Below are 27,909 nucleotides of genomic sequence, written 5' to 3' on the forward strand. Positions count from 1 at the left end.
ACGAATGGATTTTAGAAACAAATTTTTCCATGGTTGCCCAGCCCTAATCTCTAGTATTGTTGCCTCACAAAGAAGGTCTAGGAGAGTTCCTCAACAAAAAAGCCAAAGCTGAGTTTGTGCAGTCATCCTTGACTTTCCCCAGGAAGGAGATTTTCAGCGAGGGATAACACAGAACTTATAGGGTCGGGAGAATCTGCCTATGGGTTTCACCACAGGTGTGATATCAATGTCCTTGGGGTCTGTGGTGGGTTTCAGCTTGAAGTTCTGGAGGATGGAGGTGAAGAACAGGAAGAGCTCCATGCGGGCCAGGCCTTCTCCTGCACAGATGCGCTTCCCTGCAAGGAGACACAGGAAGGAAGGGGAGAAACAGGGAAAGGGGTCATAAAGGAAGCTGTAAGATGCACTCATCTGGAAAATTATTCACAAGCTGGTATATATCTAAAGAAGAGTAACCAAGACAATCAAAGGTATGGGAATCAAACCTTATGAGGAGCAAGCTAAGAAATCTATAAATGTTGAGTTTAGAGAAGGGTGAGAGGTTTAGAATGATAGAATCTTGGAGATTGAACAGAGCGCATGACCATCTAGTCCAATGGTTCCCAACCTTCCTAATGCCGCGACCCCTTAATACAATTCCTCATTGTTGTGGTGACCCCCAACCATAACATTATTTTCATCGCTACTTCATAACTGTAATTTTGCTACTGTTATGAATCGTAATGTAAATATTAGGGCTGGGCGGTTTCGTTCGTTAATTTCGTAATTCGTTATTAATTCGTATTTAAATTAGCTTACGATCCGATATCGAGCCATGCAGGAGCAATTAAAAATTGAAACAAAATTTTCAATTTATTTCGTAATTGTTTCGTAATTGTTTCGTAATTGTTTCGTAATTGTTTCGAAATTGTTTCGTAATTGTTTCGTAATTGTTTCCATATGTCTGGTGCAAGTTTTAGGGTTGTTGTTTGTTTTATCAGTGATAAAAAGTAAATTATCACACCAACAGTCAACAACAGAGGGAGAGGGAAGCTTCAGAAGTTTCCCCTGTCCCATTTGGAGATGGGTTTTTTTGCAAATTGCGCAATCGCGTCCGCCATTAACGAATCGATTCGTAATTGTTTCGTAAGTGTTTCGTAATTTACGAAATTTTGTATATTTCGAACTTTTTTAAAGAAAAATTTCGGAATTCTTTTAAAAAACGAAACGCAAAAACCCCCTAAAAACGAATCGAGTTTAGAAACATTTTTTCCGTGGTTACCCAGCCCAAGTAAATACCTGATATGCAGGATGTATTTTCATTCACTGGACCACATTTGGAACAAGACAAAGGTACAACATAGGGAGAGGATATTTTTCTATTTTAAAATACTTTGGTGGCCTCCAATGCTCTCTTTTTTGGGACACCACGGTGGTTAATACCTCCAGATTTTTATGGGAAAGTATGAATTGCGAGCTCTCTTTGGACTGAAGCAATCCATATCTCACAGCCATGTGATGGTCCAGTGAAAGCCACAACTGGAAGGACCACAGAGCCATTTCCCCAGCAATGGACAACCCAGAGACCCAGAAAGAGCTGCTTGACCACCTGATGTCCAAGGTTGCTCCCCAATGGGAGTAAGGGGGGTCTTACCTGCTGAAAAGGGCATGAAGTAGTCACTCTTCCTGAAGGTCCCATCTTCATTTAAGAAGTGTCCTGGGTCAAACTCTTTGGGGTTAGGAAATTCCTTGTCATCATGCAGCACCGAGGTTAGAACAGGAAAGATCGTGGTGCCCTGCAGAGTTTTGGATTTTGAGACATAATGATCAAAACATGAAGACTTTGGAATTGCAAGGCCTGGGAAAGTGGATGATAGAGGTCAGATAGTGGCTAAATTGACCACAGCAAAACCACAGTTCCAGGCACTGCCAGGCAATCAAATGCTAATCAAGGTGATCAGTTGAAACATTCACACCTAGCTCCAGCAGACAAGAGTCCTTTGTTCCCTGGGTCATTCCACAGATATATAAACCCAATGTTCCTAGTTCCAACAGACCTCACTACCTCTGAGGATGCTTACCATAGATGCAGGCGAAACGTCAGGAGAGAATGCCTGTAGACCATGGCCATATAGCCCGAAAAAACCTACAACAACCCAGTGATTCCGGCCATGAAAGCCTTCGACAATACATTTCCAGTTGCTTCTCGTCAATTCTGCTGTCACCTGGGATTGCAACATCGACAATCTTGTTTCTTTTTCCATGATTGTGAGGTCAAGAGTGTTGTCCTCCAAAACTCAATCTGAATTCAGACGTCCCAGAGTAGTTTGGTGTGTCCATTCTCTGTAACTCTTTCCAGCTTTTGATCCCACCAGTTCTTTCTCAGGCAGATGGTGTTTCCGGCACAGGTTCCAATGAATCATCTGAGGATCGGTGTTGTGCCTCTGCTTGGAGTCTGTCTGCGCGATCTTCTTGCAGCAGCTGAGGATGTGGTCTATCGTTTCGCCTGCTTCCTTGCAGAGTCTACAGATGGAATCTGTTGTTGACTTTTCCATTCCGTCTTTGATGGCATTGCTTCCAATGGCTTGTTCTTGGGCTGCAAGAATCAGGCCCTCCGTCTCCTTTTTCAAAGTTCCATTGGTGAGCCACATCCATGTTTTTTCCTTGTCCATTTTCCTCTCAATTTTCCCCAGGAACTGTCTATGGAGAGCTTCTTTGGCCAGTTTTCGCTCTTGCTCTGCATTGTATTTTTTATGGTATTCCTGTCACGCGCTGGGCCTGTGAAAAGGTCTGTAGACAGGACGTGTTCTGTATGCCCAACGGGACGCCGGGGGTGCCTCAGATTAGAGGCCCTTTGGATTTCCCTAAAGAAAGTCTTTAGAAACTTTGAAAGTTTAACAAAGTTCTTTATCATAGAATCATAGAATCCTAGAATCAAAGAGTTGGAAGAGACCTCATGGGCCATCCAGTCCAACCCCATTCTGCCAAGAAGCAGGAATATTGCATTCAAATCACCCCTGACAGATGGTCATCCAGCCGCTGTTTAAAAGCTTCCAAAGAAGGAGCCTCTACCACACTCCGGGGCAGAGAGTTCCACTGCTGAACGGCTCTCACAGTCAGGAAGTTCTTCCTCATGTTCAGCTGGAATCTCCTCTCTTGGAGTTTGAAGCCATTGTTCCGCGTCCTAGTCTCCAGGGAAGCAGAAAACAAGCTTGCTTCCTCCTCCTCCTCCCTGTGGCTTCCTCTCACATATTTATACATGGCCCTCATCATATCTCCTCTCAGCCTTCTCTTCTTCAGGCTAAACATGCCCAGCTCCTTAAGCCGCTCCTCATAGGGCTTGTTCTCCAGACCCTTTATCATTTTAGTCGCTCTCCTCTGGACACATTCCACCTTGTCAATATCTCTCTTGAATTGTGGTGTCCAAAATTGGACACAATATTCCAGATGTGGTCTAACCAAAGCAGAATAGAGGGGTAGCATTACTTCCCTAGATCTAGACACTAGGCTCCTATTGATGCAGGCCAAAATCCCATTGGCTTTTTTTGCCGCCACATCACATTCCTGGCTCATGTTTAACTTGTTGTCCACGAGGACTCCAAGATCTTTTCACACGTCCTGCTCTCAAGCCAGGCATTGTCCCCCATTCTATATCTTTGCATTTCGTTTTTCCTGCCAAAGTGGAGTATCTTGCATTTGTCCCTGTTGAACTTCATTTTGTTAGTTTTGGCCCATCATCTCTCTAATCTGTCAAGATCCCTTTGAGTCCTGCTCTGGAGTCTTGGCTCTCCCTCCCAATTTGGTCCCGTCTGCAAACTTGATGATCATGCCTTCTAGCCCTTCATCTAAGTCATGAATGAAGATGTTGAACAGGACCGGGCCCAGGACAGAACCCTCCTGATGGCACTCCGCTCGTCACTTCTTTCCAGGATGAAGAGGAAGCATTGGTGAGCACCCTCTGGGTTCGTCCATTTAACCAATTACAAATCCACCTCACCGTAGTTTTGCCTAGCTTATTATTGCTTAGGTCATCAATAAATCAAACAAATACTTCAAGGCTTTGAATCAAGTGGTGGCTTTCTTAATCTTGTTCACAAGGGACAGGCAACTATCTTCATGAACTGTTTCCTCACTATCAGGGAAATCCTTGACTTCTACCTGGGCAATCTGTCTTAGGCTTTGCTGGCATGGGCCCCTACACCTGGTTCCAAATTGCGTTATGGTTGCCGCGAGAGGTCCTTACCATACAGAGTCCTTTAGTAGATTTCCAAGAGGAAAGAAGGCTCTGGCACCACGAGATGCAGAACGTACCTCAAGAAATGGGGCCACAAAGTGGAGTCCACGACATGCAAGTGTGGAGAAGAGCAAACCACTGACCACCTGCTGCGATGCACCCTGAGCCCAGACACATGATGCACCATGGAGGACCTTCTTGTGGCAACACCAAAGGCATTCGAAGTGGCCAGATACTGGTCAAAGGACATTTAATCAACTACCATTTCAAACTTTGTGGTTTTTTTATCTGTTTGTTTATTTTGTTCTGTTAGAAATGTAATACAATGGTCTGGTTGCCCCACAATAAATAAATAAATAAATAAATAAATATTATTATTATTATTATTATTAAATAAATAAAATAACTAGTTTAAAGTGGAAAGACAGCCTTTTTGTCTTTGTTTTGCTTCCTTGAGCTGAAAATGAAACTAACTGTGGGAGGCTTCCGAGGTTTACAAAATGCAAACGAAAAAGTATTGGGTTGTTGTAGGTTTTTTCGGGCTATATGGCCATGTTCTATTTATTTATTTACTTTATTTATTTTGCCTCTATACCGCTGTTCTCAGGCCGGGGGCGACTCACAGAGGTGTACAACATAGGAAAAAACAAATACAAGACACAGTATAAAAAACAATTCACAATCCATCAATATACCAAAACATCGTCATTACTACGAAACCATTAAGCGTCTCATCGTCCAAATCACAATCCAGTATCATTTTCCGTTCTTCCATTCCTATAGTCATTACCAATCATCGCACTTCTTGTTCGAACACCTTCTTGAACAGCCAAGTCTTTAGCTTCCTGCGGAATATCATCAAGGAAGGAGACAGTCTAATGTCCGCAGGAAGGGCGTTCCACAGCCGAGGAGCCACCACCGAGAAGGCCCTTTCTCTCGTCCCCGCCAGCCGTGCTTGTGAAGCAGGCGGGATCGAGAGCAGGGCCTCCCCGGAAGATCTCAAAGTCCTGGTGGGCTCGTAGGCCGATATGCGGTCGGATAGGTATCTTGGGCCGGAACCGTTTAAGGCTTTATAGGCCAACGCCAGCACCTTGAATTGAGCTCGGTAGCAAATCGGCAGCCAGTGGAGCTGGTACAGCAAGGGCGTTGTATGCTCCCTTCGTCCCGCTCCTGTTAGTATCATGGCTACCGCACGTTGGACCAATTGAAGCTTCCGGGCCGTCTTCAAAGGCAGCCCCACGTAGAGAGCGTTGCAGTAGTCTAAACGGGATGTAACCAGAGCGTGGACTACCGTGGCCAAGTCAGACTTCCCAAGATACGGGCGCAGCTGGAGCACAAGACTTAGCTGTGCGAATGCTCCCCTGGTCACCGCCAAGACCTGGGGCTTCAGGCTCAGCAATGAATCCAGGGTCACACCCAAGCTGCAAACCTGCGCCTTCAAGGGGAGTGCGACCCTGTCCAGCACAGGCTGTAACTCTATGCCCTGTTCGGCCTTGCGACTGACCAGGAGTACCTCTGTCTTGTTCTAGACCATTCTCTCCTGACATTTCACCTGCATCTATGGCAAGCATCCTCAGAGGTAGTGAGGTTGAAAAAGTAAGCTTTGATTCTTAAGTTTTAGGTGCGGGCCATGGCTGTGTGTTGGATATTGCCTCGTAAGTAATAATTCAGCAAATTTGATCAGACTGATGAGGACTAGCAAATAATTGCACACCACTAGTAACCATTGCACATAGAGTGTCACATTATTGAATGTTGAGGAACTATTTGTCACTGTCTCCAAGATAGCACTCCGTTTTACTGGGACCGTGGAACTGCCAGTGTATGTTGAAGTATGGATGTGTTTTAAATGTAATTTCATGCAGTAGAAATATGGATGCCATAAGATTGTATTGCTGTGGTGTATGTTTATGTTAGAGGCTGTGAGAAAGTAGCCCTGAGATACTCTCTGTGTGGAGTTATGAGAAAATTAGGGAGCATCTGGTATCTGCCAAGCAGCCACAGAATTGTTTACACTTCTACTTCCTTTGTCCTGCGTACTGTGTACTTCATGTCTGGTCGCTTACTGTAATGGATGTGTTTTGGAACTGCTCTAAGTAAATGGAACCTGCTTTGTAACCAGACGTCTCCAGAGTTCATGTTTTCTTCTAAGCCTATGCAAAAGCCTATGCAAAAAAACTTCCGCTAACGCTAACAGGAACAGCGTATTTCTGGAAGAAAAAACGGAGAACTCACTTTGGGGATGACGTATCCTCTGAATGGCGTGTCTTTGACCATGGCATGGGGGATGGCCACTGAAGCAATAGAGATAAACCTCTGGATCTCATGGATGACCGCATCTGTGTAGGGCATCTGTCCACGGTCGGCCATGCCAGGCATCCGAGAGCGGCCAACCACCTGGTCAATCTCTTCTTGCACTTTCGCTGCCAGGAGATGGATAAGGTGAAGTATCAAAAAACAAACATCCAGGGAATGTCAGAGAAATCAAACAAGAAGGATCTGCCTCAAGTCCCTTTTTAATTTTTTTATTGTTTACCCTACAAAGAATGAATGTGTGAATGCATGAAGTAAGCAATAGGCATGGTTAAGTCCAGTCAGAATCTTCGTAATCTGGAATAAATTCAGAAAAATTACCTTTTTGAATCGATTTTGAACTTTTTTTTTTTGGAAACTGAGAGTCCCTTCACCCTTCCGAAGCTAGTCTCGCTATTTTTCTTCCGACTTAGGAAGTGAGTCGGAAATGATTCAGCTTTTCCCTGCTTCTGGTCCCTGGCCTCGGCTCAAGCCAGGGAAGCCAGTTTTAAACCAAGGAAGGCTGATTTTTTTCCCCTTTGCTTTCCCCATTGCTGCCTCAAGCCAGAGAATCCAATTTTAAACCAGGGAAGGCTGAAATTCCTCCCTTTGCTTTCCCCAACAATGGACAATAAGGTGTGTAGCAAAGTGTGTAAAATATACAGTTGGTACCCCATAAGTCATATGGCCTGGAATGTGGATGTCTTAAAACTACAAGATCAGAACAACATGTTCATCAAAAAGAAAGACTGACTTTGGGCTATAAAATGCATGTTACCAACTTGTGTAGCTCTGGAGGGGTCCTCTATGAAAGATCATGCAGAGAAGAATGATTTCTGTCAAAGTGTGTTGACACAGTTTTCAAGTGTTTCTAATAGAGAGTGTGGTATTCTTTTGTAACTATAAATTACAGTTATTTTAAGACTTGAAACATTATAACTAAAATAGAAAATAGATTAAATTCAATCTATATAAAAATATAGAACGAACCGTACTATTTAAATTATTTTGTATTATGGAACTACATCTTCACCGCCCCCCCCCCCCCCCCCCAGCAAAGATTCTGGTTATGGCACTTCCCCCAAGTGATCAAGAAGCTCAATTGGTCTAATATCACACATGACCTGAGCATCAATTTAGTGTATGCAAACCAGAATTAACAATCTAGCCGCTTCCAGAACTTATTTTCAACCCAAACATATTTCCAGGATCTGGTCACTTTTAGTCTTGAACCTGTGATGGCACGAGTGGTGCCACCTATATGTAGAACTTTAATTTGCAAAGGTTTAAACTGTATAACATGCCCAAACTTGCCTAGTTTGTAAATGTACAATTGGATTGATTGGTTATTTATAGCTGTCAATCAATGTTGTTTGCACCAGTTATATTGCTTCCTCAGCTCAATTGCTTAGCTCCACCTTTTCCTGGAGGAGGGCAGAGCTTTTCCTTTTCCATTCTACCATCAGACTTTCTATCAGATAGACGTGAGAAAGAGACTTGGCTCTAAAGCCCTTAATTAAGTTACCTCTCAGTGCCAATTCTAAGGTTTTTACCCTTGGGACTCATACTTCATGCCCAGATCACCCTGGACAATGTTGAGGAGACCCAAGCGTCTTCAAACTTGCCCTGTGGCATCAAAAGGAAAACTCTATGCCTTCAACATAGGCCATTGGACTGTGGGTTGTGTTTGTCCCGACCTTCACAGCCATTGAGAAAAGAGGGAACAGGAAAAGCTTCTCAGCTGCGAAATCACCTTGGACCCAAGACAACCAGAGACTGTAATGTATATTTCCTTTACCCCTTTGAAACTTCCAGCTTATTGCCTTAAAGGGATAACTCTTTGTGGACAATAAAACCTATTTTGAGTTGTCTACAGTGTTTTGGTCCTTGGGAGTTCCAGTTTTTTAAAGGAAGGCAAGAAGCAATCCCCTGGGGGAAAGATGTCATGTCTATGTCTCTTTCACTAAGAGTTATAGCTCCCAGGCGCGATGGCATAGAACCTGTTGGTCCAAAGCCTTCACATCTGCCTTACCTTCAATCTCTGGGTACTTCTGGAGGATCAGGAGGCCATATTTGAGTGTGAAGCTGGTTGTTTCGATTCCTGCACCAAACAAGTCCATAGAGCAGTTCACCATGTTCTCCATCGTGAACTCCGAGGCCTCATCATGTTTCTCCTAGGTGTACATATCAGGATTTGTAAATTAGCTGGTATTTCTTAAGTGATAACAGGGTTAATATGGACACGGTGGTCAACACTCTGGTTACATCCCGTCTAGACTACTGCAATGCTCTTTACGTGGGGTTGCCTCTGAAGACTGCCCGGAAGCTTCAACTAGTCCAAGGAGCGGCAGCCAGTTTGCTAACAGGAGCAGGGTACAGAGACCATACGACCCCTCTGTTACGCCAGTGGAGCTGGCTGCCTATTAGCTTCCGGGCACAATTCAAAGTGCTGGTTTTGACCTATAAAGCTCTAAATGACTCCAGCCCAGTTTACCTGTTCGAACGGATTCTCCCCTATGAACCCCTTATTAAGATCTTCCGGAAATTAAGATCTTCCGGAGATTAAGATCTTCCAGAGGGGCCCTGCTCTCGGTCCCACCACCTTCGCAATCGTGTCTGGTGGGGATGAGGGACAGGGCCTTCTCAGTGGTGGCTCCGCGGCTTTGGAACTCCCTCCCACTAGAGATTAGATCTGCTTCCTCCCTCCTGACCTTCAGGAAACTAATAAAGACCTGGCTTTGGAACGTGGCATTTGAGGACTGAATCTATAACCTTTGTCCACATGAAAGGAGGATGATGAACTGTGACTGTGACTGTGACTGTATTGACGACTTGGCTTGGGTAATGTGATGATGATGTTTTATTGTACTTATATTTTAATTTGTAATGATGATGCACTGTGTTGTTTTTGTATATTATTGTATTGAACGCATGTTGTGAACCGGCCCGAGTCCCTTGTTCGAGGTGAGAAGACCGGTATATAAAAAGCTCTTGGAGTCCTCGTGGACAACAAGTTAAACATGAGCCAACAATGTGATGTGGCGGCAAAAAAAGCCAATGGGATTCTGGCCTGCATCAAGAGGAGCATAGTGTCTAGATCTAGGGAAATCATGCTACCCCTCTATTCTGCTTTGGTTAGACCACACCTGGAATATTGTGTCCAGTTCTGGGCACCACAATTCAAGAGAGATATTGACTCTAAGCTGGAATGTGTCCAGAGGAGGGCGACTAAAATGATCAAGGGTCTGGAGAACAAGCCCTATGAGGAGCGGCTTAGGGAACTGGGCATGTTTAGCCTGAAGAAGAGAAGGCTGAGAGGAGATATGATGAGGGCCATGTATAAATATGTGAGAGGAAGCCACAGGGAGGAGGAGGGAGCAAGCTTCCTTTCTGCTTCCTTGGAGACTAGGACGCAATGGAACAATGGCTTCAAACTCCAAGAGAGGAGATTCCATCTGAACATGAGGAAGAACTTCCTGGCTGTGAGAGCCGTTCAGCAGTGGAACTCTCTGCCCCGGAGTGTGGTGGAGGCTCCTTCTTTGGAAGCTTTTAAGCAGAGGCTGGATGGCCATTTGTCAGGGGTGATCTGAATGCAATATTCCTGCTTCTTGGCAGAATGGGGTTGGACTGGATGGCCCATGAGGTCTCTTCCAACTCTTTGATTCTAGGATTCTATGATTCTATGATTCTATGAACTTCTAAATAAATAAAAAATAAATTAATATCTCAGGCCTAGCCACATGTGGAAGTGCTGCATCACTGTAATTCGGATATGGAGGCGGATGCAATGGGGAAGTATAAAAGTCGTGTTCTCCCTAATTTGGGTTGATGAGGGAGGAATGGAGGTTGTTGGAGAGAATTAGAGAGATGCTGCTGGAGGAGAGAGTTTGTATATATTGTGTATGCAATATATATATATATTGCTGCGACTAAAGAAGAGGAAAAGGCATGGCCCGACTTACCGGGCCAGGGATGTTGTGGCATGGGGTGTCCTCCACCGCCATTGTCGCCTGGGGGGGCTTCTTCCTCCCAGAAGCCCCCTCGTAAGGCAGGAAGGTTTCTCGTCATCCGGCTGGGTGGCCAATTAGCCAGCTGGCCATGCCTCAAGGTGGGATAGGCTGGAGCTGGCCTCTTCCTCCTCGCGTGCAGCCCACTTAAGGCTGCCCCATGCTCCCCAGCAGGCACTGTGCCTGCATCAGCTGATCCACCCCACTTACCCTGCATGCTGTTTGCATATTTGTCTACAGTTAGCTTGTTTTGTTAGCTTGTCACGGTTACCTTTTCTCAGTTGCTTGTTTTGGTGCTACTCGTCACAAATCCTTGTTGGCGTGGAGCATGGCCCCTGGATCTGGCTTGGTATCCCCCCCACCTAGCAGAAGGGGGAACGCCTGGTGGTCTCAGGGGTGCCGAGTTTACGTTGGCCCGGTTTTGTGCCAGCGGCACTCTGGCATGTTTTGCGGTATTGGACAGCTGTGGGCTGCCCGATCCTGATCCAGGACCCATGCATGGCTGCCAACTCTTGTTCCTGTTATCAATAAATGAGTTGTGGCCATTGTTTATCCCAACATCCTTGTGTGAGTGGTTTTCTTGGGCCAGCTGTGGGAGGTGTATCGCCCATGCACAAGCAAAGCCTTCCTGCATATTTTTGGAAAGAACAACTGTGTCTCTGTGCTCTTCTTACTGCAGAAGTCTACAACAACTATCTGTGAGTATCTGGAGTTCTTAGTCTCCATCAGTAGGGTCAGGCCAACTATGGCTATATCTGCACTGTAGAATTAATGCAGTTTGAAACTATTCAGAGAACTATGTCTGAATGCTCTCTGGGAGTAATAGCTTGCACAGTCTTTTGTTAACCAGTCAAATAGCATTGGAGGAAGAAGCAGGCACAGCTCTGGCATGCCTTGGCCCAGAAACGGATGAAAGGTCCTCCTCCAGACATCCCAACTGCCACTGCCCTTGCCTCAGAGGGAGAGAGAGGAAAAGACAGGCAGAACCGCTCATGACTGGCCCAGAAAGAGATGAAAGGACCTCCTCCAGCCATCCCAACTGCCACTGCCCTTGCCTCAGAGGGAGAGAGAGGAAGAGACAGGCAGAACCGCTCATGACTGGCCCAGAAAGAGATGAAAGGTCCTCCTCCAGACATCCCAACTGCCACTGCCCTTGCCTCAGAGGGAGAGAGAGGAAAAGACAGGCAGAACCGCTCATGACTGGCCCAGAAAGAGATGAAAGGACCTCCTCCAGCCATCCCAACTGCCACTGCCCTTGCCTCAGAGGGAGAGAGAGGAAGAGACAGGCAGAACCGCTCATGACTGGCCCAGAAAGAGATGAAAGGTCCTCCTCCAGACATCCCAACTGCCACTGCCCTTGCCTCAGAGGGAGAGAGAGGAAAAGACAGGCAGAACCGCTCATGACTGGCCCAGAAAGAGATGAAAGGACCTCCTCCAGCCATCCCAACTGCCAATGCCCTTGCCTCAGAGGAAATGAAGAGCAGCTCCATCACACCTAGACACATTGAAGAGAACAAACACCTCCCCCCCCCCCAATCCATTCAGAGGAACGCACTGAGATAACCCTGGACACTTGGCTTTCTTTGGCCTTGATTCTGGGGTCTTGAACCATTCTCTGCACTGAACTTCCCCGGCAATGCCAGGAGATGTCTTGGAGTCTCTCCATCTTCAGATCAGTGCCCAACTTCAGTAACTCCCTGAATCCAGGTTTTCTTAGGTAAAGAACACTAAGGTACAGTGGCATCTCTCAACGGCTGTTGGGGGTCCCAGGATGGAGGGGCTTCCAATGGGCTCCCCAAGTGGGCAGGCTGGGCACCATGGAGAATTCCTTAGGAGTCCAATGGAAATCTATCACAGAGACACCCCTCCAGAGTCCATGTCACTAGAGTTTGGTGCCTGAGGATGGCCCCTGGTTATGGGTCCCAGGGCGCTCTCTTACCTGATCCATTCTGAGAAAGAAGCAGTCGATGAAATCCCGAGGTGAGTTGGGGTCCAGAGTAGCCCTGTGCTCCTTGGCTTCCTCCAAAATGTATTCTCTGTATTTGACATAGTTTGGTATTACGTGCTGATGGGGCCCTGGAACCCATTCCATGAGGGCAGGGAAGGCATTGAAAAGCTAGAAGAAAATATGGGAGAGGGGTTGAATTATTATTATTATTATTATTATTATTATTATTATTATTATTATTATACTGGGGGCGTGGCCTTCAAGAAAAGCTGTGTTTAGCCACACCCACCTCGTCCCTCTGCATCTCTCCCTGGCTAAGCAATGACAGCTCTTCTTGAAGGACACTGGGGGCGTGGCCTTCAAGAAGAGCTGTGTTTAGCCACGCCCACTTCATCCCTTTCCATCGCCATCAAGGAAGATAAACTGCGAGATTTTAAAACTTTGTCAAAGGTACTTAATGGTTCTGAAAATCAAAATAACTGTGGGAGACATCCCAAAATAATTCTGAACAATGGGTAAGTGGTTTCAATTTGGAATTGCTCCTCCCACTATTCCTGCATGGTTCAAAATAGGTTCAAAAGGGAATTTAATCCAAATTAATTCCAATTTAAGAAGCTTCCGAACGAACTCGACCAAGTCTAATGCCCATCCCACCAAGATCTTGCTACAATTTATTATGATCCACACAGTCAAAGGCTTTAGAATAGCCAATAAAACAGAAATCGATGTTTTTCTGAGACTTCCTGCCTTTCTCCATTCTCCAGCATCCAGAGATTGGCAATTTAGTCTCTCGTTCCTCTGACTTTCCTTATTTTCACTTAACAGGTTTAAAGCATGCTGCAGTGTGCTTTTGCTGTGTGCATAGTCTAGCTGATATGTTTTGAAGATAATCTGGAGTTGTAGTAAAGGATTAGTGCAGATGGGGCCTTAAGGAGAAATATCCCACAAGCAATGAGAGAAGAGGGCCTACCTGTCCCCAAATAGAGGTAAAAATCCTAAGATTTTCTTCAGACAAAGCAATCAAGGCTTGAAACTTCTTGTCGTCGTATCCGTAGCGCTTTCCAAAGATGATGGAACAGATGACATTGGAGGTAGCATAGGTCATGAGGTGGTGTGGGTCAAAGGGTTGGCCTGGAAGGGAGAATAAGCACAGTCTTATCTCAGTCCGTCTCTTAGATAATCAGTCAGTTTGATCCTGCTGGGAAACTCCATGGATGGGGTTGGTCCTGGTTGGACAGAAATGGATGCCTCTTTCTACCTCTTACAGGCAGTGGACAACACAGTCTCATGTTCTGGGGGACTCCTGTGTTGAGGGGACTGGCATAGATCACCTTTGGGCACCTTTCTAATTTGACTGGTGACATTTATTTATGAATTCATTCATTCAAGCCCCACTTTCTCCTTCCTGAGGAGACTGAAAGCAGCTCAGACCATGACCCACATCTTCCCATCACAGCCTCTGCATGACTTATACTTGAAGGAGAACCCGTCTTGCTCTATCTGCGTCTCGGAAGTTGTGTGGCCCTTTTTTGTCCCTGCCCACTCCATACCATACAAGAAGGACATTCTAGCCTTTGAAATCCACATCTATTACTGCTTCCATTTAGATTAGGAAAAGAAACAATGTCCTTCAAACTACAAGAAAGGAGATTCCATCTAAACCGTCCGGTCAGCCTCACGTCGATACCGGGCAAGATTCTGGAAAAGATTGTTAAGGAAGTGGTCTGCAAACACTTAGAAACAAAAGCGGTCATCGCGAATAGTCAACATGGATTTATTAAAAACAAGTCATGCCAGACTCATCTGATCTCTTTCTTCGATAGAGTTACAAGCTGGGTAGATGCGGGGAATGATTCCGTGGATGTGGCATACCTGTATTTCAGGAAGGCCTTCTTTGACAAGGTCCCCCATGACCTTCTGGCAAGGAAACTAGTCCAATGTGGGCGAGGCAACACTACGGTGAGGTGGATCTGTAATTGGTTAAATGGACAAACCCAGAGGGTGATTCTCCCCAAGGCTTCCTCCTCTACATCCTGGGAAGAAGGGACGAGCGGAGGGCCACAAGCAGGGTTCCGTCCTGGGCCCGGTCCTGTTCAACATCTTTATTAATGACTTAGATGAAGGGCTAGAAGGCAGGATCATCAAGTTTGCAGACGGGACCAAATTGGGAGGGAGAGCCAAGACTCCAGAGGACAGGAGCAGGATTCAAAGGGATCTTGAAAGATTAGAGAGATGATGGGCCAAAACTAACAGAATGAAGTTCAACAGGGACAAATGCAAGAGACTCCACTTTGGCAGAAAAGAATGAAATGCAAAGATACAGAATGGGGGACGCCTGGCTCGAGAGCAGTACGTGTGAAAAAGATCTTGGAGTCCTCGTGGACAACAAGTTAAACATGAGCCAGGAATGTGATGTGGCTGCAAAAAAAGCCAATGGGATTTTGGCCTGCAAAATAGGAGCATAGTGTCTAGGTCCAGGGAAGTCCTGCTCCCTCTGCTCTATTCTGCTTTGGTTAGACCACACCTGGAATATTGTGTCCAATTCTGGGCGCCACAATTCAAGAGGGATATTGACAAGCTGGAATGTGTCCTGAGGAGCACGACTAAAATGATCAAGGGTCTGGAGGACAAGCCCTATGAGGAGCGGCTTAAGGAGCTGGGCATGTTTATCTTGAAGAAGAGAAAGCTGAGAGGAGATATGATAGCCATGGATAAATATGTGAGAGGAAGCCACAGGGAGGAGGGAACAAGCTTCTTTTCTGCTTCCTTGGAGACGAGGATGCAATGGAACAATGGCTTCAAACTACAAGAGAGGAGATTCCATCTGAACATGAGAAAGAACTTCCTGAGTGTGAGAGTCGTTCAGCAGTGGAACTCTCTGTCCTGGAGTGTGGTGGAGGCTCCTTCTTTGGAAACTTTTAAACAGGGGCTGGATGGCCATCTGTCAGGGGTGATTTGAATGCAATATTCCTGCTTCTTGGCAGAATGGGGTTGGACTGGATGGCCCATGAGGTCTCATCCAACTCTTTGATTCTATGATTCTAGGATGGAGAGTGAGTCTTGGGGGCTCTGTGTGCCAAGTTTGGTCTTGATTGGTCATTAGATGAGTGTTGCAGAAGTCTTGGGAAGTGCGTTGAAGTTTTTGAAGTCCCATCATCCATAGTCTGTACTCCCCCAAACCTCACCAGAATATTGAGTTGGCCATGGGGGCTCTCTGTGCCAAGTTTGGTCTTTATTGGTGTTTGGATGAGCGTCGCTGTGGTTTCAGGAAGTGAGTGAAGGTACTGCAAGTCACATCATCTATCGTCCGTCCTCTCTCAAGCAGCACCGGGATGTAGAGTGGGTCATGGGGGCTCTATGTTATTATAGATATAGATATAGATAGATATAGATATAGATATTATGGCTGGGCGGTTTCATTTCGTTAATTCGTAATTCGTTAATAATTCGTTAATTTTTTCAATTACAAAACGATAACGAACCATTCTGGAGCAATTTTAAAAAAAACGAATTTTTAAACACGTTTTGTAAATGCTTCGTATTTCGTTATTGTATTCGTTTCGTTATTGTTCTGAGGTCGTTTCGTTATTATTTCCGCATGTCTGGGGCAAGTTTTTGTTTAATTAGTGAAAAAAAATATAATATCACACCAACAGTCAAGAACAGAGGGAGAGGGAAGCTTCAGAAGTTTTTGGAGGTTTTTTAGCGTATTTCGAGGTCGCGTCCGCCATTAACGAATCAATTCGTTATTGTTTCGGAAATCGATTCGTTAATGTTTTGAAATTTTTTTCACATTTACGAAATTTCGTAAATATCGAACTTTTTAAAAGGAAAATTTTGTAATTATTTTAAATATCGAAACAAAAAAAAAACCCAAATACAAATCGATTTTAGAAACAATTTTTTCCGTTGTTACCCAGGCCTAATAGATATAGATATAGGTATAGATATAGATATAGATTACGCCACATGTGTAAGCAGGAGGGGAAGTCCCTAACCCTATGTATGGGAATCCCTGTGCCTAGAAGATCTATAAAACTAAGATGCATGCATGAGTTTGTATTTAGAGCCTTTCGACAAGACATGCCAGGAGGAATTTCCTGGAAAGTCCTTGGGGTGAGGATGAGCAAGAGAGTCCACTTACCCTTTGTATCATGGAGTTGCTCCAGGAGATACTGAGCTTCCGTCTGGATCCTCTCCTCAATGCTCTTCTTCCCCATCCCAAAGTTGCGGAGCGTGGTCAAGGAAAAACGCTGCATCTGCTTCCATGTCTTCCCATTGCTGAATGCCATCCCTGGAATGGATGAAGGAAGAGACCATGATGGGAGGGTAGGCAGGGTCAAGGTAAGTGTGCTGGTGCGGCTGTACCAGGAGCTCCAAAATCCCTTTCATTCTTTGAGCGTTTGCACGTGCTTGTTCTGGCCATGCATTTTGCAGTTGGATGGTTCCTGCAAGGCTGCAGTCATGGGGCTAGCCACCTGTCTATCATCGTTAAGTTTTAGTTCCGCCCTTTTTTCCAGGTTCAGGAGGGAAAGTTTTAGTTCAGTCTTACAGTTGGAAGCCTAGTTACAGGATATGAAAGTTTTCTACCTGTAGAGAAGCTTTGTTTCTTACAAAGTCCGGGGGGGGGGGGGGGGGGACAGTCCCAAAAGCTCTGGCTGGGGAATTTACAGCCTCACAGCTTTAAGAACAGTCTCTAAAGAAAGGCTTTTAAGAGAAATAGCTTTACAGCACAACCCTTGTTGGGGTTGGAGAAACAGACCTACAACTTTCGTGGGAAAAATCCTAAGGACTCTAGCTGAAATTCTTCAGAGGTTTGACTGGTACCCAAGAAGCAATTTGGAGCCGGGAGTAGGACCCACACCAGCAAAGCCTAGAAAGTAGATCTAGGAGGGGTCAAAAAAGGTTTTCCTCGTAAAGGAAAGAAATAGTTCTCCAAGCAAGTTGCCTGTCCATTGTAGACAAGTTAAGAAGCATTTGTTTGATTTGTTGAAGATCTAAGATTGTTTGTTGAAAACCTAAGCAATAATAAAGAACTTTGTTAAACTTTTACGCTTTTAAAGACTTTGTATAGGAAAACCCATAGGGCGTCTCACTCGAGGCACCCCGGCTTCTCACTGGGCACAAAGAGCACGTCCTGTTCAAAAGCCAATTGCTATAGGCGACAGCACAGTAAGGGGAAATGGCCAAATAAACATGGATCTTCACTGTTATCTCTTTAGACTGAGGCATTGAGGGTCTCAACTTGGGACTCTCAACTTGGGAACCATGGTCCAAATAGCCACCCATACGCCACTGAAGCACTCTTAAGTCTTGTAATCTCAGGAGGGAGCAACAAGAAGTCACAAGTGGAGTGCCACAGGGTTCCCCCCTGTGCCCGGTCCTGTTCAGCATATTTATTAATGACTTAGATGAAGGGCTAGAAGGCAGGATCATCAAGTTTGCAGACGACACCAAATGGGGAGGGAGAGCCAAGACTCCAGAGGATAAGAGCAGGAGTCAAAGGGATCTTGACAGATTAGAGAGATGATGGGCCATAACTAACACAATTAAGTTCAACAGTGACAAATGCAAGATACTCCACTTTGGCAGGAAAAACGAAATGCAAAGATACAGAATGGGGGACGATGCCTGGCTCTAGAGCAGAACGTGTGAAAAAGATCTTGGAGTCCTCGTGGGGAGGAAGGTAAACATGAGCCAACAATGTGATGTGGCGGCAAAAAAAGCCAATGGGATGTTGGCCTGAATCAATAGGAGCCTAGTGTCTAGATCTAGGGAAGTCATGCTCCCCATGCTCTATTCCGCCTTGGTTAGACCACGTTACCTGGAATATTGTGTCCAATTCTGGGCACCACAATTCAAGAGAGAGATTGACAAGCTGGAATGTGTCCAGAGGAGGGCGACTAAAATGATAAAGGTTCTGGAGAACAAGCCCTATGAGGAGCGGCTTAAGGAGCTGGGCATGTTTAGCCTGAAGAAGAGAAGGCTGAGAGGAGATATGATAGCCATGTATAAATATGTGAGAGGAAGCCACAGGGAGGAGGAGGGAGCAAGCTTCCTTTCTGCTTCCTTGGAGACTAGGACGCAATGGAACAATGGCTTCAAACTACAAGAGAGGAGATTCCATCTGAACATGAGGAAGAACTTCCTGACTATGAGATCCATTCAGCAGTGGAACTCTCTGCCCTGGAGTATGGTGGAGGCTCCTTCTTTGGAAGCTTTTAAGCAGAAGCTGGATGGCCATCTGTCAGGGGTGATTTGAATGCAATATTCCTGCTTCTTGGCAGAATGGGGTTGGACTGGATGATGGCCCACCAGGTCTCTTCCAATTCTTTGATTCTATGATTCTATTTTATATTCCAGTTCAAAGCAGAAAATGGGGGCTTTTATTCAGCTGTGTGGAATGGGCCTAAGAGGGGATTTTGACCCTGCTCCAACCTGAAGAGAGAAATCTGAAATGCATACCTTTTCCTTGACGGACTTTATCTACCAATGGTATTTTTGCCCTGGCAGAAAAGTCATGGCCCTGGTCAATCAGAGCTTCTTTGATGGCCTCATAGCCATGCAGCACCACAACTGGCTCCGTCCCCAAATAAAGTGTAAACACGGGTCCATACTTCTCACTTATCTGGAAAAAAATGAAGAAAGAGACATACCGCAAGTGGTCATATGACCAAATTTGGAAATGAATACATCATGCTCTAAGAAGTCTATAGGTGAGGCAGAGGTGATATGAAATCTGGAAAAACCCCTAGTTCGGATGGTTTTATTATAATTTCTTGTAAATGGCTAGAAGACCATTTGGGTTTCCCATCACAATAAATAAAGAACCCTATCAAAAATGATTTAAAAAATAATCTCACAGTTTCTGGTGAAAACGATAGAAAAGTTGCTGCAAGAGATTCTCTGTTCAATCTTTCATGGATAGTGTGAAACATGGAGTTCTGTTTGCTATTAACGACACTCTGCTTCAAGGACTTCCAGTGCAAGTTAATGGTGGCTGGACTGACTCTTTGTGAGCTTCCAGAGAGCCAGAGGCAGCCCTAGGTAATTTTCAAATGTAAGCAAACAGTATTTTGGTGCCCCCCCCCCCCCACCAATCACTGATATATATTTTCTGTTCATCATGGGAGTTCTGTGTGCCATATTTGGTTCAATTCCACGATTGGTGGAGTTCAGAATGCTCTTTGATTTTAGGTGAACTATACATCCTAGTAACTACAACTCGCTTATGTCAAGGTCTATTTTGCAGACGACACCAAACTGGGAGGGAGAGCCAATATTCCAAAGGACAGGAGCAGGATTCAAAACAATCTTGACAGATTAGAGAGATGAAGGGCCAAAACTCACAAAATGAAGTTCAACAGTGACAAATGCAAGAGACTCCACTTTGGCAGAAAAAATGAAATGCAAAAAGACAGAATGGGGGACGAAGCCTGGCTCGAGAGCAGTACGTGTGAAAAAGATCTTGGAGTCCTCGTGGACAACAAGTTAAACATGAGCCAGGAATGCGCTGTGCCGGCAAAAAAAGCCAATGGGATTTTGGCCTCAGGCATCAAGAGGAGCGTAGTGTCAAGGTCCAGGGAGATATAGACAAATTCAAGAGAGATATTGACTCTAAGCTGGAATGTGTCCAGAGGAGGGTGACTAAAATGATCCAGGGTCTGGAGAACAAGCCCTACGAGGAGTGGCTTAGGGAACTGGGCATGTTTAGCCTGAAGAAGAGAAGGCTGAGAGGAGATATGATAGCCATGTATAATAAATATGTGAGAGGAAGCCACAGGGAGGAGGAGGGAGCAAGCTTGTTTTCTGCTTCCCTGGAGACTAGGACGCAATGGAACAATGGCTTCAAACTACAAGAGAGGAGATTCCATCTGAACATGAGGAAGAACTTCCTGACTGTGAGAGCCGTTCAGCATAGAATCATAGATTCAAAGAGTTGGAAGAGACCTCATGGGCCATCATCCAGTCCAACCCCATTCTGCCAAGAAGCAGGAATATTGCATTCAAATCATCCCTGACAAATGGCCATCCAGCCTCTGCTTAAAAGCTTCCAAAGAAGGAGCCTCCACCACACTCCGGGGCAGAGAGTTCCACTGCTGAACGGCTCTCACTGTCAGGAAGTTCTTCCTAATGTTCAGAAGGAATCTCCTCTCCTGTAGTTTGAAGCCATTGTTCCATTGCGTCCTAGTCTCCAAGGAAGCAGAGAACAAGCTTGCTCCCTCCTCCTCCCTGTGGCTTCCTCTCACATATTTATACATGGCTATCATATCCCCTCTCAGCCTTCTCTTCTTCAGGCTAAACATGCCCAGTTCCCTAAGCCGCTCCTCATAGGGCTTGTTCTCCAGCAGTGGAACTCTCTGCCCCGGAGTGTGGTGGAGGCTCCTTCTTTGGAAGCTTTGAAACAGAGGCTGGATGTCCATCTGTCAGGAGTGATTTGAATGCAATATTCCTGCTTCTTGGCAGAATGGGGTTGGACTGGATGGCCCATGAGGTCTCTTCCCACTCTAGGATTCTATGATTCTATTTTTCCCCAAGAGCTCCTCAAGAGCGCCCCTGGGCAAAATCAACTGTACTGCAAAGGCTTACTTTGCGTAATGGGTTGAGCCGCCCCTGCTCCTTCCCCAGCTGTAGACAGAGAGAGTAGGAGACAGCAAAACTTGCAGGGCGGCATCCGATGGCACAATAGAGACCCACTTCTCAAGAGAGAGCCTCTGACTTGCCCTGACAGCCACCCAAAGAGTACAGCGGGTTGCAAAACGGCAAGCTGTGTTTCCAACAGGGAACGCAGCACAACAGCAGACCACTCACATCTTAAAATAAACAAGAGAAAAGGATGAAAGAAGAGAGGAGAGCTCAACGAATCGCGAGTTCATAGAATAAGCCTAATAATAATAATAATAATAATAATAATCATCATCATCATCATCATCATCATAGAATCATAGAATCAAAGAGTTGGAAGAGACCTCATGGGCCATCCAGTCCAACCCCATTCTGCCAAGAAGCAGGAATATTGCATTCAAATCACCCCTGACAGATGGACATCCAGCCTCTGCTTAAAAGCTTCCAAAGAAGGAGCCTCCATCACACTCCCTCGGGGGAAGGCAGAGAGTTCCACTGCTGAACGGCTCTCCCAGTCAGGAAGTTCTTCCTCATGTTCAGATGGAATCTCCTCTCTTGTAGTTTGAAGCCATGGCTCCATTACATCCTAGTCTCCAAGGAAGCAAAAAACAAGCTTGCTCCCTCCTCCTCCCTGTGGCTTCCTCTCACATATTTATACATGGCTATCATATCTCCTCTCAGCCTTCTCTTCTTCAGGCTAAACATGCCCAGTTCCCTAAGCCGCTCCTCATAGGGCTTGTTCTCCAGACCCTTGATCATTTTAGTCGCCCTCCTCTGGACACATTCCAGCTTGTCAATATCTCTCTTGAATTGTGGTGCCCAGAATTGGACACAATATTCCAGGTGTGGTCTAACCAAAGCAGAATAGAGCATGGGGAGCATGACTTCCTTAGATCTAGACACTATGCTCCTATTGATGCAGGCCAAAATCCCATTGGCTTTTTTTGCCGCCACATCGCATTGTTGGCTCATGTTTACCTTCCTCCCCACGAGGACTCCAAGATCTTTTTCACACGTACTGCTCTCGTGCCAGGCGTCCCCCATTCTGTATCTTTGCATTTCATTTTTTCTGCCAAAGTGGAGTATCTTGCATTTGTCAGTGTTGAACTTCATTTTGTTAGTTTTGGCCAATCATCTCTCTAATCCGTCTAGATCCCTTTGAGTCCTGCTCCTGTCCTCTGGACTATTGGCTATCCCTCCCAATTTGGTGTCGTCTGCAAACTTGATGATCCTGCCTTCTAGCCCTTCATCTAAGTCATTAATAAATATGTTGAACAGGACCGGGCCCAGGACGGAACCCTGCTTGTGGCACTCCACTCGTCACTTCTTTCCAAGATGAAGAGGAAGCATTAGTGAGCACTCTCTGTGTGCTCACTAATTATTATATTATTATAATAATAATAATAACTTTATTTGAACCCCACCACCCTCTCCCCAAGGGACTCGGTGCGGCTTACATGAGGCCGAGCCCACAACACATCAATAAACAGAAGCAATAACAATAAATCAATACAAAACAGTTGAAATAAACTCAAAAACAAAAAATACACAATAAGCAATAAACGATAACAATATCAAAAACATACAGCATTTAAAAACCAATGGCCGGGCCAAATGTAAAATTCAAATTTTAAATTTAAAAAAGTGCTGAGCATGAACAAGGTAAGGCAAATTATTATAGGGTTTTTGGAGAAAGATGAGGGCGCGCTGACAATCCTAAGTGCGTTACGAGGGCATATTGTTGAGAGATTCTCCTTAGTCTGGGAAGCCACACTGGAACAACCATGTTTTCAGGCTCCTCCTAAAGACTGCCAGTGTTGGGGAATGTCTGATGTCCTTGGGGAGTGAGTTCCAGAGTCGAGGGGCCACAACTGAGAAGGCCCTCTCCCTCATCTCCACCAATCGCGCCTGCCATGGAGGTGGGAGCATGAGCAGGGCCTCTCCAGATGATCGGAGAGATCATGTGGGTTCGGTCACAGAAATGCGGTCACGCAGGTCTCAACTGCAGGTCTCAACAGGGTCTCAACTGTTCAGGGCTTTGTAGGTAAGAACCTGCACCTTGAATTGGGAAAATGAATGGCAGCCAGTGGAGCTCCTTAAGTAGGAGCTCCTTAAATAGGAGCTCCTTAAACATAAATCATGATATGCCCAAATTACAACTAATAAGAATATCTAAAGCCAAGTAGAAGGAAAAAAAATAGAAGAAATCAGAAATGAAAATAGTTATAATCCCCATTGCAAGTTCAATTGCTAAATCACATCTGAGAGCAAAAGAAAAATAAACAAGAAGAAGGAAGAAGAGGAAAGACAAAAGAGTCGGGAGGAGTACAGACGTGTGAGAAAAGGAACTATTGCGGAAAGACCATAAATAGATTAGCCTTGAACGTCAGATGTTGTGTCTATGAAGGGCCCTTCTTTAAAGAAAGAAGAATCATAGAATCCTAGAATCCAAGAGTTGGAAGAGACCTCCTGGGCCACCATCCAGTCCAACCCCATTCTGCCAAGAAGCAGGAATATTGCATTCAAATCACCCCTGACAGATGGCCATCCAGCCTCTGCTTAAAAGCTTCCAAAGAAGGAGCCTCCACCACACTCCGGGGCAGAGAGTTCCACTGCTGAACGGCTCTCACAGTCAGGTAGTTCTTCCTCATGTTCAGATGGAATCTCCTCTCTTGTAGTTTGAAGCCATGGCTCCATTGCGTCCTAGTCTCCAGGGAAGCAGAAAGGAAGCTTGCTCCCTCCTCCTCCCTGTGGCTTTCACGCCGTCCAAAGGAAACTGAAAGAGAGGAACGGAGCAGCCTCACTCAACTTGGTGCTCCGCCCCTTCACATGCCTGGGCTAGCAAACTAGCTGGCCCAAACCGTCTGCCTCCTTCAAAATGCTTGCGGGTCAGGCGGAGATCTTGCCTGGCCGGCAGACGAGAAGCTAACTCGGGCCAAGGTCTTCGCAATGCTTTCATGTTGGTGAGAGCATAATGCTTTCATGTTAGAAAGGTATTTAGGCTTCCTGCAAACTAAGGGAAAGCATCAGTTCAATGTTGCTTATTAGCCTCAAAATGCCCTCCCGCATCTTAAGCTTTGCTTGGCTGAGGGTGGGGCTTTTACCTGTGTTAACAGGACTGTCCACCTGGTTTTCTGGCCAGAAAATAAAATCTGGTTGTTTTCACCTGATCCCGTTCATAGAATCATAGAATCAAAGAGTTGGAAGAGACCTCCTGGGCCACCCAGTCCAACCCCATTCTGCCATGAAGCAGGAAAATTGCATTCAAATCACCCCTGACAGATGGCCATCCAGCCTCTGTTTCAAAGCTTCCAAAGAAGGAGCCTCTTTGGAAGCTTTTAAACTTTGCAATCATATTAGCCCCAGGATTACCCAACTTGTAAAGAAGATGCAAGCCCAAAAATCACATTGATGCAAACTGAATTTAATTCTTTTTTATATTATTCTGTTTAACCAAAATGTTAAAGGTTTTGACTAAAATTTACTTTCAGTTCAAGACAGTTTATTATTCTTGAAACTTGTGGTCCCTGCTAGCAGCAAAAGCAATCAAAGTGGTCTCTGGTCAAAAAAGGTTGGGAACCACTGGTTTCGAGGGTGTGTTTATCAGGTTTGCATGGCATCAAATTGGAAAGAATAGCTAAGCCATAGCTAGTTCTCTAGAAGACCTCAAAATGGCTTTAACGAATCTGAGAGCGGCGTCAAAAGCAAGAATGAATTTCAATACAGAGAAATGTATTGAGGGGATGGTGGTCCTGCTTCTTCCACTGACCTTGGAGAACTCCTCATCCCAGTGTTTGCCCTTCAGCTGCAGAACATTCCCAACGATGGGCAATGGAGTGGGGCCGGGGGGCATTTTCCCTTTTCTGTACACCTTGCTATTCCAGATGGCAGAAAGAAGAAGGAGGGATATTATCCCGATGACCAGGAGAGCCGTGCACGTCCCCAAGGGCTCCATCTCAGTCTGCAGAAGCAAGAAGGGTCCCAAATCCAAGGACGGAGAAGGCTTGGAGTCACTTGGCTCCACTGCAAAGCAAAGGGATAGTCAACATTCACCAATGGGCATTTCCCTGTTCTTTTTTCCCTGAATATTGTACGCAAATGTTTATATAATCCCCATCTGTGGGTTGTTGTAGGTTTTTCCGGGTTATATGGCCATGTTTTAGAGGCATTTTCTCCTGACGTTTCGCCTGCATCTATGGTACGCATCCTCAGAGGCCGTGAGGTCTGCTGGAAGTAGGAAAATGGGTTTATCTATCTGTGGAATAACCAGGGTGAGACAAAGGACTCTTGTCTGTTGGAGCTAGGTGTGAATGTTTCAGCTGACCACCTTGATTAGCATTTGATGGCTTGGCAGTGCCTGAGGGAATCTTTTGTTGAGAGGTGATTAGATGTGCCTGATTGTGCCTTGTTTTTGTAAGCCGCCCTGAGTCCCCTTCGGGGTGAGAAGGGCGGGGTAGAAGCAACCTAAATAAATAAATAAATAAAAATTGTTTACTCTCTGTTGTTTTGCTGTTGTAATTTTAGAGTTTTTAAATATTGGTAGCCAGATTTTGTTCATTTTCATGGTTTCCTCCTTTCAAATGCTAAATCAAATGCTAATTAAGGTGGTCAGTTCATAGAATCATAGAATCATAGAATCAAAGAGTTGGAAGAGACCTCCTGGGCCATCCAGTCCAACCCCCTGCCAAGAAGCAGGAATATTGCATTCAAATCACCCCCGACAGATGGCCATCCAGACTCTGTTCAACAACTTCCAAAGAAGGACCCTCCACCGCACTCCGGGGCAGAGAGTTCCACTGCTGAACGGCTCTCACAGTCAGGAAGTTCTTCCTCATGTTCAGATGGAATCTCCTCTCTTGTAGTTTGAAGCCATTGTTCCACGTCCTAGTCTCCAAGGAAGCAGAGAACAAGTTGAAGCATTCCCACCTAGCTCCAGCAGACAAGAGTCCTTTGTCCCACCCTGGTCATTCCACAGATATATAAACCCTTTTTCCTAGTTCCAACAGACCTCACTACCTCTGAGGATGCTCGCCACAGATGCAGGCGGAACGTCAGGAGAGAATGCCTCTAGGCCATGGCCATACAGTCCGAAAAAACCTACAACAACCCAGTGATTGCGGCCATGAAAGCCTTCGACAAGCCCTATGAGGAGTGGCTTAACGAGCTGGGCATGTTTAGCCTGAAGAAGAGAAGGCTGAGAGGAGATATGATAGCCATGTATAAATATGTGAGAGGAAGCCACAGGGAGGAGGAGGGAGCAAGCTTGTTTTCTGCTTCCTTGGAGACTAGGACGCAATGGAACAATGGCTTCAAACTACAAGAGAGGAGATTCCATCTGAACATGAGGAAGAACTTCCTGACTATGAGAGCCGTTCAGCAGTGGAACTCTCTGCCCCGGAGTGTGGTGGAGGCTCCTTCTTTGGAGGCTTTGAAGCAGAGGCTGGATGACCATCAGTCAGGGGTGATTTGAATGCAATATTCCTGCCTCTTGGCAGAATGGGGTTGGACTGGATGATGGCCCAGGAGGTCTCTTCCAACTCTTCGATTCTAGGATTCTATGATTCTATGACAATACATTAAATCCCCATCGGAATTATAATCTAGTTATGCACAATTTTGTGTCTATTCCTTGCCCTCCATTTTGCTCTTGTTCCTGTCTTTTGGTGCAACGATGCAACCATTCTCGTCCCCAGTTCCGAAGGACTGAGCAGGAAGGTTAACCTCTTGCAGAAAAAGCAGCCAGGATCACAGCAACACATTAAAGATGCTCAGATTTAGGAACTCTATGAGCCAATGTTACGGCAAGTCTGGAAGGGCACCAACATTCAGCAGGTGCACGGAAAGTGATCTTGAGAAAGTCAGAATGTGTGTTTGTGGGCATGCAGGGATGAACACAGGTAGGGTATGAGGGTAGGAAGTGCATCTGGTATCACACCCGGCCTACCCAACCCAATGGTGCCCCTCAGAAATCCCTGACACCCCTCACCCAAAGAAAGAGCCCCCCACCTTCAGAGCTGGTAAGGCTTACCTCAACCATGGAAAGGAAGCAGCTTTCTCTCTGCTTCTCTCCCTCTGACACACATTCCCTTTATGAGGTGAGATCCTGTTTGTCTTCATTTCTCTTCTCCTCTTCCTCTTCCTCAATGCCTTGTCTTCTCTGCATTACTCTCATGAATAACTTTCAAAAACTTTAAAGCATAGGTTCTTTTCTCTTTTTTTGCAATTTCCAGTGTGAGAGGGTAGATCAGGTTACAGAAAAACATTTAGACGAAGAATGACATACAGACATTCCTTACTTCCCTGAAGACTAGGACGCGGAACAATGGCTTCAAACTACAAGAGAGGAGATTCCATCTGAACATGAGGAAGAACTTCCTGACTGTGAGAGCCGTTCAGCAGTGGAACTCTCTGCCCCGGAGTGTGGTGGAGGCTCCTTCTTTGGAAGCTTTTAAGCAGAGGCTGGATGGCCATCTGTCAGGGGTGATTTGAATGCAATATTCCTGCTTCTTGGCAGAATGGGGTTGGACTGGATGGCCCATGAAGTCTCTTCCAAATCTAGGATTCTATGATTCTATGATTCTATGACATACGGATTCTATGCAACTACATTTATTTATTTATTTATTTATTTATTTAAAAGTTTTATATACCGACTTTCTCGCCTCTCTTGAGGGACTCAGACCAGTTTCCAACCCCCCCCCCCCAAAAAAAATACATACAGTCAATAAAACATCGTACTTCATACTGCAATAAAACATTAAAACATTAAAACAGCAATTACATTCAATAAATACAATGGTCAGTCGTCCCACTAAATTTGATGTTCA

General features: G+C 45.4%; 1 protein-coding gene across 1 annotated transcript; it reads right to left on the reverse strand.

Moving 5' to 3' along the window:
* LOC132761872 (cytochrome P450 2C5-like) lies at positions 1–27,182 on the reverse strand. The gene is made up of 10 exons (XM_067463170.1): positions 27,111–27,182; positions 24,852–25,105; positions 18,923–19,085; positions 16,602–16,751; positions 13,428–13,588; positions 12,449–12,625; positions 8,535–8,676; positions 6,446–6,633; positions 1,631–1,772; positions 1–335 (listed from the first exon to the last, which is right to left on the reverse strand). The coding sequence occupies exons 2-10, from the start codon at positions 25,035–25,037 to the stop codon at positions 154–156; spliced, it is 1,491 nt and encodes a 496-aa protein (XP_067319271.1). The 5' UTR covers positions 25,038–25,105; positions 27,111–27,182; the 3' UTR covers positions 1–153.
* Positions 27,183–27,909: the final 727 nt, after the last annotated feature.

Source organism: Anolis sagrei, chromosome 1 (assembly GCF_037176765.1).
Source record: "Anolis sagrei isolate rAnoSag1 chromosome 1, rAnoSag1.mat, whole genome shotgun sequence".
In the NCBI taxonomy this organism is placed as follows: domain Eukaryota; kingdom Metazoa; phylum Chordata; class Lepidosauria; order Squamata; family Dactyloidae; genus Anolis; species Anolis sagrei.